We start from the raw sequence: 13553 nt of genomic DNA on the forward strand, positions 1-13553 counted from the left end.
GTATGTAAGCTTCTGACCCACTGGGAATGTGATGAAAGAAATAAAAGCTGAAATAAATCATTCTCTCTACTATTATTCTGACATTTCACATTCTTAAAATAAAGTGGTGATCCTAACTGACCTAAGACAGGACATTTTTACTAGGATTAAAAGTCAGGGATTGTGAAAAACTGAGTTTAAATGTATTTGGCTCAGGTGTATGACTTCAACTGTAGCAGATGTTATTGCGGGTGTAGCGAAATGCTTGTGTTCCTAGCTCCAACAGTGCAGTAATATCTAACAATACACAACAATAAACAACAATTTCAAAAGTAGAGGAATGGAATATATGACAGTATATATAGACATTATGGACAGCATATCGATAGAATATGTAATATGTCTGTAGAATACATATTGTAGAATAGTATGTGTACAGCAATAGTTAAATAGGACGGCCTTGACTAGAATACAGTATATACATATGAAGCGGACACAAAAATAAATCGAGTTGTTTCAACTAATTATTAAAAAGTAACATGTCCCATAGCTGGGTTTTGTTTTACATGGTGGCGCAGCAGGAAGATCAGAATGCCCTGAACCAAGAGGTTGTGAGGTCAAATCCCAGGTAAGGAAATGGAATAATAATTACTGTATACATGAACATGTATAATGTAATCCTGTATGACAACATGTGTCAAATATGTAAGTTGAAAACATGTTAAAAGCACGGTGTGTGTAACTGGTAGTTTTTAGGTAAGATGAACAGAGAACCAGTTCTAGTTGAATCAACACACCAGACAAGTTGAGAAAACACATCATTTTAAGTTGACTAAGTTTTTGCCTACGTTTTCACAAGTTTGGGTCAACAATTATATTTTAGACTGAAAAGTTGAGTAAACAAAAAAAAGGCTGTGTAACCAGTTACTTAATAATAAATAGTTGAAACAACTAGCTTATTTTTTTTTTACAGTGTAGTAGTAATATTAGTAGTAGTATTAGTAGTAGTAGTAGTAGTAGTAGTAGTAGTAGTAGTAGTAGTAAGTAGAGGTAGTGTATACTCACTCTCTTTGTTGTCCTTGACCTCAGGCAGAGGCTTGGAGTCCTGGAACCAGATGATCCTGGGCTGGGGGTGACCGTTATGGCTCACACACTGGCCCACCTGATACACACACACACACACACACACACACACACACACACACCACACACACACACACACACACACACACACCACACACACACACACACACACACACACACACACACACACACACACACACATACACACACAGAGGAGGGGAAAGATACTCAGCAACTGGAGGACAATGGAAGAACATTAGAGGACAATGGAAGAACATTAGAGGACAATGGAAGAACATTGGAGGACAATGGAAGAACATTAGAGGACAATGGAAGAACATTGGAGGACAATGGAAGAACATTAGAGGACAATGGAAGAACATTGGAGGACAATGGAAGAACATTGGAGGACAATGGAAGAACATTAGAGGACAATGGAAGGACATTAGAGGACAATGGAAGAACATTGGAGGACAATGGAAGAACATTGGAGGACAATGGAAGAACATTAGAGGACAATGGAAGGACATTAGAGGACAATGGAAGAACATTGGAGGACAATGGAAGAACATTGGAGGACAATGGAAGAACATTAGAGGACAATGGAAGAACATTAGAGGACAATGGAAGAACATTGGAGGACAATGGAAGAACATTGGAGGACAATGGAAGAACATTAGAGGACAATGGAAGAACATTGGAGGACAATGGAAGAACATTAGAGGACAATGGAAGAACATTAGAGGACAATGGAAGAACATTAGAGGACAATGGAAGAACATTAGAGGACAATGGAAGAACATTGGAGGACAATGGAAGAACATTAAAGGACAATGGAAGAACATTAGAGGACAATGGAAGAACATTAGAGGACAATGGAAGAACATTAGAGGACAATGGAAGAACATTAGAGGACAATGGAAGAACATTGGAGGACAATGGAAGAACATTAGAGGACAATGGAAGAACATTAGAGGACAATGGAAGAACATTAAAGGACAATGGAAGAACATTAGAGGACAATGGAAGAACATTAGAGGACAATGGAAGAACATTAGAGGACAATGGAAGAACATTAGAGGACAATGGAAGAACATTGGAGGACAATGGAAGGACATTAGAGGACAATGGAAGAACATTGGAGGACAATGGAAGAACATTGGAGGACAATGGAAGAACATTGGAGGACAATGGAAGGACATTGGAGGACAATGGAAGTTTCCAGGACAAATAGTTGAAACCAACCTGTGTGGAGGAGTCTCCTACAGATATGGCCTGGTTGGATCCAGTGACCTCTGGCATCTCTGGAGCGACTGAGGAAGGAGGAGTTATATTCTCAGATCACAGCTTTACAAAACGCAAGTCCACTATTCACACATTTTCTGATACAGTATATTACCTGAATTCAAATAAGCACAGCTGTTTACATTAATATATGCACAGTATATGTATATATATAGTTCCAGTGCAGTCAGACAGACATTTCTAGGTATACACATGTATTTGGATGACTGGAAATCATTTGGTATCCCCTTCCTGAACCAATCACAGGACGGAAACACTCAGAGCCTTGACACAGACAGGAAGAGCTCGAGGTGCCAAGCTCACGTCACCCTGAGAGAGACAAGTGCCATTCATTTACTGTAACTACAGTAACACAGACACACATATGTACGCAGTGCATGCACAAAAATGCACGTGTACACACACACACACACACACACACACACACACACACACACACACACACACACACACACACACACACACACGCTCTCTCACCTTCCTCTATCTTTCTCTCTCTCACCCCATCTATCTTTCTCCCTCTCTCCTTCCTCCATATTTCACCCTCTCTCCTCCCTCCATCTTTCTCTCTCTATCATCTCTCTATATCTTTCTCCCTCTATCTTCTCTCTCTAACCTCCCATTATCTTTATCTCTCACTTCCCTCTATCTTTCTCTCTTTCACCTCCCTCTCTTTCACCTCCCTCCATCATTCTCTCTCTCACCTCCCTCTATCTTTCTCTCTCACCTCCCTCTATCTCTCTCCCACCTCCCTCTATCTTTCTCTCACTCACCTCCCTCTATTTGTCTCTCTCTCTCCTCTCTCCATCTATCTCTCTCTCATATCCCTATGTCTTTATCTCACCTCCCTCAATCTTTCTCTCTCTGCTCCCTCTATCTTTCTCTCTCTCTGCTCCCTCTATCTTTCTCTCTCTCTGCTCCCTCTATCTTTCTCTCTCTCTGCTCCCTCTACCTTTCTCTCTCTCTGCTCCCTCTACCTTTCTCTCTCTCTGCTCCCTCTATCTTTCTCTCTCTCTGCTCCCTCTATCTTTCTCTCTCTATCTTTCTCTCTCTTACCTCCCCATATCTTTCTCTCTCTCACCTCCCTCTATCTCTCTCTCTGCACCATCTATCTTTCTCTCTCTCACCTCCACCAATCTTTCTCTCTCTCTATCTTTCTCTCTCTTTATCTTTCTCTCTCTCTATCTTTCTCCCTCTCTCCTCCCTCCATCTTTCTCCCTATACCCATCTTTCTCTCTCACTCTAATCTCCTGAAATCTTTCTCTCACTCACCTCCCTGTTTTCTTTCTCTCTCTCTCTCGCCTCCCTCCATCTTTCTCTCTCACACCTCTGTCGTTCTCTTTCTCTCACCTCCCTCTATCTCACTCTCTCACCTCCCTCTATCTTTCTCTCTCTCACCTCCCTCTATCTTTCTCTCTCTCACCTCCCTCTATCTTCTCTCTCTCACCTCCCTCTATCTTTCTCTCACCTCCCTCTATCTTTCTCTCTCTCACCTCCCTCTATCTTCTCTCTCATCTCCCTCTATCTCTATCTCACCTCCCTCTATCTTTCTTTCTCTCGCTCTCCACCCTCTATATCTCTCTGTCAACTTCCTCTATCTTTCTCTATCTTTCTCTCTCTCTCACCTCCCTCCATCTTTTTCTCTCTCCCACCACCCTCTATCTTTCTCTCACTCACCTCCCTCTATTTGTCTCTCTCTTTCCATATATCTCTCTCTCATCTCCCTATGTTTTTATCTCACCTCCCTCTATCTTTCTCTCTCACATCCCTATAACATTCTCTCTCTCTGCTCCCTCTATCTTTCTCTCTCTCGGCTCCCTCTATCTTTCTCTCTCTCGGCTCCCTCTATCTTTCTCTCTCTCGGCTCCCTCTATCTTTCTCTCACCTCCCTCTATCTTTCTCTCGCTCACCTCCCTCTATCTTCTCTCTCACCTCCCTATATCTTTCTCTCACTCACCTCTCTCTATCTTTCTCTCTTTTACCTCCCTCTATCTTCTCTCTCACCTCCGTCCATCTTTCTCTCTCACCTGCCTCTATCTTTCTCTCTCTCACCTCCCTCTATCTTTCTCTCACTCACCTCCCTCTATCTTTCTCTCTCTGCCCTCTATCTTTCTCTATCTTTCTCTCTCTCTGCCCCATTTATCTTTCTCTCTCTCTCACCTCCCTCCATCTTTTTCTCTCTCCCACCTCCCTCTATCTTTCTCTCACTCACCTCCCTCTATTTGTCTCTCTCTCTATTTGTCTCTCTCTCTCCCGAAATCTTTCTCTCACTCACCTCCCTGTTTTCTTTCTTTCTCTCTCTCTCTCGCCTCCCTCCATCTTTCTCTCTCATACCTCCCTCTGTCGTTCTCTCTCTCTCACCTCCCTCTATCTTTCTCTCTCCTCCCTCTATCTTTTGCTCTCTTACCTCCCTCTATCTTTGTCTCTTCTCCCTCTATCTTTCTCTCTCTTACCTCCCTCATGTCCCTATAACTTTCTCTCTCACACCTCCCTCTATCTTTCTCTCTCTCTGCTCCCTCTATGTTTCTCTCTCTTACCTCCCTCTATCTTTCTCTCACCTCCCGCTATATTTCTCTCTATTTTTCTCTCTTCTCCCTCTATCTTTCTCTCTTCTCCCTCTATCTTTCTCTCTCTTACCTCCCTCTATCTTTCTCTCTTCTCCCTCTATCTTTCTCTGTCTCTGCTCCCTCTATATTTCTGTCTTTTACCTCCCTCTATCCTTCTCTATCTCACTTCCCTCTATCTTTCTCTCTCACCTCCCTCTATTTTTCTCTCTCTCTGCTCCCTCCATCTTTCTCCCCCTGTACTCCCTCCATCTTCCTCTCCTCCCCATCTGTCTTTCTCTCTCTCACCTCTCTCCATATTTCTCTATCTTTCTCAAATCAAATCAAATTTTATTGGTCACATACACATGGTTAGCAAATGTTAATGTGAGTGTAGCGAAATGCTTCTGCTTCTAGTTCCGACCAAGCAGTAATATCTAACAAGTAATCTAACCTAACAATTTCACAACAATTACCTTATACACACAAGTGTAAAGGAATGAATAAGAATATGTACATAAACATATATATGGATGAGTGATGGCCGAACGGCATAGGCAAGATGCAGTAGATGGTATAGAGTACAGTATGTACATATGAGATGAGTAGTGTAGGGTATGTAAACATTATATAAAGTGGCATAGTTTAAAGTGACTAGTGATACATTTATTACATCCAATTTTTTATTATTAAAGTAGCTAGAGATTGAGTCATTATGTTGGCAGCAGCCACTCAATGTTAGTGACGGCTGTTTAACAGTCTGATGGCCTTGAGATAGAAGCTGTTTTTCAGTCTCTCAGTCCCAGCTTTGATGCCCCTGTACTGACACCGCCTTCTGGATGATAGCGGGGTGAACAGGCAGTGGCTCGGGTGGTTGCTGTCCTTGATGATCTTTTTGGCCTTCCTGTGACATCGGGTGGTGTAGGTGTCCTGGAGGGCAGGTAGTTTGCCCCTGGTGATGCGATTGCGAAGAACTCACTACCCTCTGGAGAGCCTTCCGGTTATGGGCGGAGCAGCTGCCGTACCAGGCAGTGATACAGCCCGACAGGATGCTCTCGATTGTGCATCTGTAAAAGTTTGTGAGTGTTTTTGGTGACAAGCCGAATTTCTTCAGCCTCCTGAGGTTGAAGAGGTGCTGCTGCACCTTCTTCACCACGATGTCTGTGTGGGTGTACCATTTCAGTTTGTCCGTGATGTGTACGCCGAGGAACTTAAAACTCTCCACCCTCTCCACTACTGTCCCGTTGATGTGGATGGGGGGGTGCTCCCTCTGCTGTTTCCTGAAGTCCACGATCATCTCCTTTGTTTTGTTGACGTTGAGTGTGAGGTTATTTTCCTGACACCACACTCCGAGGGCCCTCACGTCCTCCCTGTAGGCCGTCTCGTCGTTGTTGGTAATCAAGCCTACCACTGTAGTGTCGTCTGCAAACTTGATGATTGAGTTGGAGGCGTGCATGGCCACGCAGTCATGGGTAAACAGGGAGTACAGGAGAGGGCTGAGAACGCAGCCTTGTGGGGCCCCAGTGTTGAGGATCAGCGGGGTGAAGATGTTGTTTCCTACCCTCACCACCTGGGGGCGGCCCGTCAGGAAGTCCAGGACCCAGTTGTACAGGGCAGGGTCGAGACCCAGGGTCTCGAGCTTAATGACGAGTTTGGAGGGTACTATGGTGTTAAATGCTGAGCTGTAGTCGATGAACAGCATTCTTACATAGGTATTCCTCTTGTCCAGATGGGTTAGGGCAGTGTGCAGTGTGATTGCGTCGTCTGTGGACCTATTGGGAGGTAAGCAAATTGGAGTGGGTCTAGGGTGTCAGGTAGGGTGGAGGTGATATGATCCTTGACTAGTCTCTCAAAGCCCTTCATGATGACGAAGGTGAGTGCTACGGGGCGATAGTCATTTCGCTCAGTTACCTTAGATTTCTTGGGAACTGGAACAGTGGTGGCCCTCTTGAAGCATGTGGGAACAGCAGACTGGGATAAGGATTGATTGAATATGTCCTTAACCACACCAGCCAGCTGGTCTGCGCATGCTCTGAGGATGCGGCTAGGGATGCCATCTGGGCCAGCAGCCTTGCGAGGTTTAAGACGTTTAAATGCTTTACTCACGTTGGCTGCGGTGAAGGAGAGACAGCAGGTTTTGGTAGCGGGTCGTGTCGTTGGCACTGTGTTGTCCTCAAAGCGAGCAAAGAAGTTGTTTAGTTTGTCTGGGAGCAGGACATCGTGGTCCGCGACGGGACTGGTTTTCTTTTTGTAGTCCGTGATTGACTGTAGACCCTGCCACATACCTCTCGTGTCTGAGCCGTTGAATTGCGACTCTACTTTGTCTCTATACTGACGCTTAGCTTGTTTGATTGCCTTGCGGAGGAAATAGCTACACTGTTTGTATTCGGTCATGTTTCCGGTCGCCTTGGTGTGGTTTGCACTTTCTATCTCTCACCTCCCTCTATCTTTCTTTCTCTCCTGCCATCACCTTTCTCTCTCACACTTCCCTCTATCTCCCTCGCTCCATCATCTCCCTCTATCTCACATCTCCCTCTATCTCACATCTCCCTCTATCTCACATCTCCCTCTATCTCACATCTCCCTCTATCGTTCTCTCTCTCTTTCCTCCCTCCATCTTTCTCTCTCTCACCTCCCTAACTCTTCCTAATTCCTCTCCCTTTACTCCTCTTTCTATATTACTCTCTCTCCTCTGCTTTGCTCCTCATTGTTCTCCAGATGTCTGTTTGCTGACTAGAACTGGCAGAAATGTAACACATTGTTTAACATGGGTGTCAGTTTCCACATGGAAATGAAAGAAAGCAAGTTGGACGTCATAGAGAGGGAAGTAGCATGCATGGATGCACGCACGCACACACACACACCCACCCCCACACACACACGTGCACGCACACACACACCCACCCCCCCACACACACGTGCACGCACACACACCCACCCACACACACACACATGCACGCACACACACACATGCACGCACACACACACCCACACACACACACACACACGTGCACGCACACACACACCCACCCACACACGTGCACACACATGCACACACACACAGCTGAGGAAAATGGAGGCAGGATATATGGTGTCAGGGAGTGTATCACTGTTTCCCTTTCTGCTCAGACCATTATACCTGCTGCTGTAGTGTAAACCTCCCTAGGGAAGCCCATTGCTTCAGAACACTCAGGCTATCCCTCAGCCCTTATAGGGAGTCATTAAAAACTGCTCCTATTCAGTTGGGAGAGGAAGGCAGACAAAGAGGAGATACAGTACTTTAGGGAACAGTCCTGAGTGGCCTGTTAAAGTCTATAGTCAGGTATTTGACTTGTCTTAATGAATTGTATCAGTGCTCCATTAAGGTACTCTTTATAATCCAGGCTGTATCACATCCGGCCGTGATTGGGTGTCCCATAGGGCGGCGCACAATTGGCCCAGCGTCGTCCAGGTTTGGCCGGGGTAGGCCGTCATTGAAGTGTCACTCAATTCTCTAACCAACACCATTCACCCTCTACCCTCATTGGCCCAACCCAAAATAATGATATTTATTGATATTGGGCCAACTACAAACATTCTATTTCCTGGTGTATTTTAACACTAGGAATAGGATTGCTAATGTGTTGGGGTTGCAGAGGGTGACAAGGACACAACGACCTGGTCTGGGGTCAGCTCTCATCGCCATGGTGATAATTCAGGAGAATTCTGGACGGCCATTAAGATGACATCTATTAGACATGACAGATGCAATTGAACTATTAATAAATTGTGTCAAGTGTGATGTTCATAGGACTAATTGACCTCCGGGCAGCTTATTAGAGATAGTTTTCTCTCAAAGAAAAAAATGAATAATAATGATCTAGATTTCTTACAAAGATGAAATGTTAAGGTGCAAGAAAGAGTTTTCTTTCACGCCCATTTATTATCTGAATCATTCTATGTTGTTCTACTCAGTATTGAGTTCATGTATAATGTTCATTATTGATGACACTCTGCAATGCAAAAATGATATTGTTCATTCACTAAGTTTATACGTTAAGCGTTGATTTAGACACTCACACTCACACATACACACAAAACACACAGACTTTCATCCAGCACACACAACACACACACTTTCATCCAGCACACACAACACACACACTTTCATCCAGCACACACAACACACACACTTTCATCCAGCACACACAACACACACTCTCATCTAGCAAACACAACACACACACTCTCATCCAGCACACACAACACACACACTCTCATCTAGCAAACACAACACACACACTCTCATCTAGCAAACACAACACACACACTCTCATCTAGCAAACACAACACACACACTCTCATCCAGCACACACAACACACACACTCTCATCTAGCAAACACAACACACACACTCTCATCTAGCAAACACAACACACACACACTCATCCAGCACACACAACACACACACACTCTCATCTAGCACACACAACACACACACTCTCATCTAGCACACACAACACACACACTCTCATCTAGCACACAACACACACACTCTCATCCAGCACACACAACACACACACTCTCATCTAGCACACACAACACACACACTCTCATCTAGCACACACAACACACACACTCTCATCCTGACAGTCAAAATCCAGACGGCATCCCATACAGCGAAGACCGCATCGTCACTAAAGGTCACAATAGGGTCACTCTAAAAGGTCACAGTAGGGTCACTCTAAAGGTCACAGTAGGGTCACTCTAAAGGTCAGCGGTCAGTAACTCACAGAAGACTTTGAGCTGTGTGATGGCCTCTCCGACCCCGGCAGGGCCAGCAGTGACCTGGCAGTAGAAGGGCAGCTGGTCCTCCACCACCACGGGGGAGATGGTCAGAGAGAAGTCCCTTCCCATGGTCACTCTATCAGACAGACGTGTCCCCTCATCACTCTTCCCCTCGCCGCCCAACACGGAGCGGAACGCAACACGCTTCCTAGTGCCACCCTCCTCCTGGTGAGGGGAAGAGGAGAGAGGGGGATAGGAAGGAGAGGGAAAGAGAGAGGGGAAGAGGAGAGAGGAGAAGAGGGAGATTAGAGAGAGTGACGAAAATAAATTAGATGAAAAACAATCAGGGTGGCGAGAGGGGAAGAGGAGAGAGGAGAAGAGGAGAGAGGAGAAGAGGAGAGAGGAGAAGAGGAGAGAGGGAAGAGAGAGAGGAGAAGAGGAGGAGAGGAGAGAGGAAGAGGGAGAGAAGGAGAGAGAGAGGAAGAGGAGAAGGAGGAGAGGAGAGGGGGAAGAGAGGGGAAGAGGAGAGAGGAGAAGAGGAGGAGAGGGTAGAGGAGAGAGGAGAGAGGAGAGAAGAGGAGAGAGGAGAAGAAGAGGGAGAGGGGAAGAGGAGAGAGGGGAAGAGGAGAGAGGGGAAGAGGAGAGAGGAGAAGAGGAGAGAGGAGAAGAGGAGAGAGGGGAAGAGGAGAGAGGGGAAGAGGAGAGAGGGGAAGAGGAGAGAGGAGAAGAGGAGAGAGGAGAAGAGGAGAGAGGGGAAGAGGAGAGATGAGAAGAGGAGAGAGGGGAAGAGGAGAGAGGGGAAGAGAGGAGAGGGGAAGAGGAGAGAGGAGAAGAGGAGAGAGGGGAAGAGGAGAGAGGAGAAGAGGAGAGAGGGAAGAGGAGAGAGGAGAAGAGGAGATGAGGGGAAGAGGAGAGAGGGGAAGAGGAGAGAGGAGAAGAGGAGAGAGGGAAGAGGAGAGAGGAGAAGAGGAACGAGAGGAGAAGAGGAGTGAGAGGGGAAAGAGGAGAGAGGGAAGAGGAGAGAGGGAAGAGGAGCGAGAGGGAAGAGGAGAGAGGAGAAGAGGAGAGAGGGGCAGAGGAGGAGAGGGCGAAGAGGAGAGAGGAGAAGAGGAGAGAGGGGAAGAGGAGAGAGGGGAAGAGGAGGAGAGGAGAAGAGGAGAGAGGAGAAGAGGAGGAGAGAGGGAAGAGGAGAGAGGGGAAGAGGAGAGAGGAGAAGAGGAGAGAGGGGAAGAGGAGAGAGGAGAAGAGGAGAGAGGGGAAGAGGAGAGAGAGGAAGGGGTAGATGGCCAGAGAGGAATTTGTTTTTCACAAGTTCAATAAACAACACAGACACTTCACAGAGATATGTAGAGTGCCTTAGGAAAGTATTCAGACCACTTTACTTTTTCCGCAGTTTGTTACATTATAGCCTTATTCTAAAATGGATTTAATCTTTTTTCCCCTTATCAATCTACACACAATACCCCATAATGAAAAAGCTTTCTCCCATTCTTCTCTGCAGATGTCACGACCGTCGTATGCATAATTGGACCAAGGCGCAGCGTGAGTAGAGTTCCACATTTTAGTGATAGTGAAACTTCCAAAACAACAAAGATATAACGATCGTGAAATACGTAGCGCACATAGGCACTCATACAAAACAATATCCCACATAGCAGGTGGGAAAAAGGACACAGTAAGTATGATCCCCAATTAGAGGTAACGATATTCAGCTGCCTCTAATTGGGAACCATACACACACACCAACATAGAAATGTAATACCTAGAAAACCCCCTAGTCACGCCCTGACCTAAAACACCATAGAAAACCCTGAGGGCTCTCTATGGTCAGGGCGTGACAGCAGATCCTCTTAAGCTCTGTCAGGTTGGATGGGGAGCGATGCTGCAGAGCTATTTTCAGGTCTCTCCAGAGATGTTTGATCGGGTTCATGTCCGGGCTCTGACTGGGCTGCTCAAGGACATTCAGAGACTTGTCCCGAAGCCACTCCTGCATTGTCTTGGCTGTATGCGTAGGGTCATCGACCTGTTGGAAGGTGAACCTTCGCCCCAGTCTGAGGTTTTAATCAAGGATCTCTTTGTACTTTTCTCCGTTCATCTTTCCCTTGATCCTGACTAGTCTCTCAGTCCCCACAGCATGATACTGCCACCACCACACTTCACCTACAGATGTGATGCTTGGCATTCAGGCCAAAGAGTTCAATCTTGGTTTCATCAGACCAGAGAATCTTGTTTCTCATGGTCTGAGAGTCCTTTAGCTGCCTTTTGGTAAACTCAAAGCAGAGTGGCTTCCGTCTGGCCAATCTGCCTGATTGGTGAGTGCTGCAGAGATGGTTGTTCTTCTGGAAGATTCACTCATCTCCACAGAGAAACTCTGGAGCTATGTCAGAGTGACCATCGGGTTCTTAGTCACCTTCCTGACCAAGGTGCTTCTCCCCTGATTGCTCAGCTGGGCGGCCAGCTCTAGGAAGAGTCTTGGTGGTTCCAAAATTCTTCCATTTAAGAATGATGGAGGCCACTGTGTTCTTGGGGACCTTGAATGCTGCAGAAAGTTTTTGGTACCCTTCCCCAGGTCTGTGTCTCGACACAATCCGGTCTCGGATCTCTACGGACAATTCCTTCGACCTCATAGCTTGGTTTTTGCTCTGACATGCACTGTCAACTGTGGGACCTTATATAGACAGGTGTGTACCTTTCCAAATCATGTCCAATCAATTGAATTTAACACAGGTGGACTCCAATCAAGTTGTAGAAACATCTCAATGATAATCAATTGAAATAGAATGCACCTGAGCAAAATTTTGAGTCTCATAGCAAAGGGTCTGAATACTTAGGTAAATAAGGTATTTCTGTTTTATAGCAAATTAGCACAAATGTTTAAAAAACTGTTTTCGCTTTGTCATTATGGGATATTGTGTGTAGATTGATGAGGGAAAAGCTTTTTCAGTGGTTCTGCCGAACACAGGGTGTCAAACAATATTAGGCCAAAGTGCACCAACTCCACATGAAAAAATACAACAAAAAATACTGTATAAATACTATAGTATTCACTGCAGTGTTTTTGTGGTATTTACTGTAGCATTCCCTATAGTGTTTTTGCGGACAAAAGTCTGTAGTAAATTCTGTAGTATACTGTCGTATTTACAGTTAACTATAGTATAAATACTGTAGTAAAAGAAAACTGTAGTATATACACTATAGTAATTAATGTAGTGTTTTGCAGATTGTAGTATACTGTAGTATATACTGTAGTGTTTTCACGGACATTACTGTGGTGTTTACTATAGTGCTTTTGTTTTATTATCTTTGACATACAGTGGTTCCTCCTTTAAAAGTTGCGAGCTTGCATCGCGGGACTTAGAGGTACCCAGCGTCACGGCTTCATTGCTCCAGACCACCACAAGGGGGAGTTAGAGCACTCATTATGCATTTGGGTCCCAAGGCTTTTTATATGACCAATCATATCGAGTGGTTCCAATGCAAATTTGACATGGGCCACCTGTCCCTGGTGGACTTCAGCAAAGATGGCTGACAAAACATTATGGGGAAGCAAATGTATGTAGTTATAACGTCATAACGAGTCAAGCAAAACATTTACAATTGAGAGGAATATGTTAGTTAATGTAGAGACAATTGACGTATTAAAGTTAATTTACGAAAATCGCTATTTAGCAAGTTTTTTTCAGCCATATCCAATACCAGGTGTATCAAACTCATTCATTATAGCAAGCAGGGAGCAGGATTCAAACTCTAAACATTCTAGCCCGAAGTCCAGCATGCTATCGACTGTGTCCAAATGTATTAATTGGGGTAGGGGTCGATTGTGGCTAAAAACACTTTATCAATTGGAATATTTAACGTTGTTATACTTATTTCCCT

At 45.2% G+C, this 13553-nt stretch overlaps 1 protein-coding gene across 2 annotated transcripts in view; it reads right to left on the reverse strand.

Moving 5' to 3' along the window:
* Positions 1-13553, reverse strand: part of bcam (basal cell adhesion molecule (Lutheran blood group)) — a 93522-nt gene that overhangs the window by 14318 nt on the left and 65651 nt on the right. For both annotated transcript variants that reach the window (XM_029738288.1, XM_029738287.1), the window contains exons 3-5: positions 9683-9902; positions 2308-2375; positions 1045-1141 (exon numbers count right to left, since the gene is read on the reverse strand). In XM_029738288.1, coding sequence (XP_029594148.1) covers positions 1045-1141; positions 2308-2375; positions 9683-9902 — 385 coding nt within the window. The remainder of the gene's footprint in view (positions 1-1044; positions 1142-2307; positions 2376-9682; positions 9903-13553) is intronic.

This window comes from Salmo trutta, chromosome 37 (assembly GCF_901001165.1).
Source record: "Salmo trutta chromosome 37, fSalTru1.1, whole genome shotgun sequence".
In the NCBI taxonomy this organism is placed as follows: Eukaryota; Metazoa; Chordata; class Actinopteri; order Salmoniformes; family Salmonidae; genus Salmo; species Salmo trutta.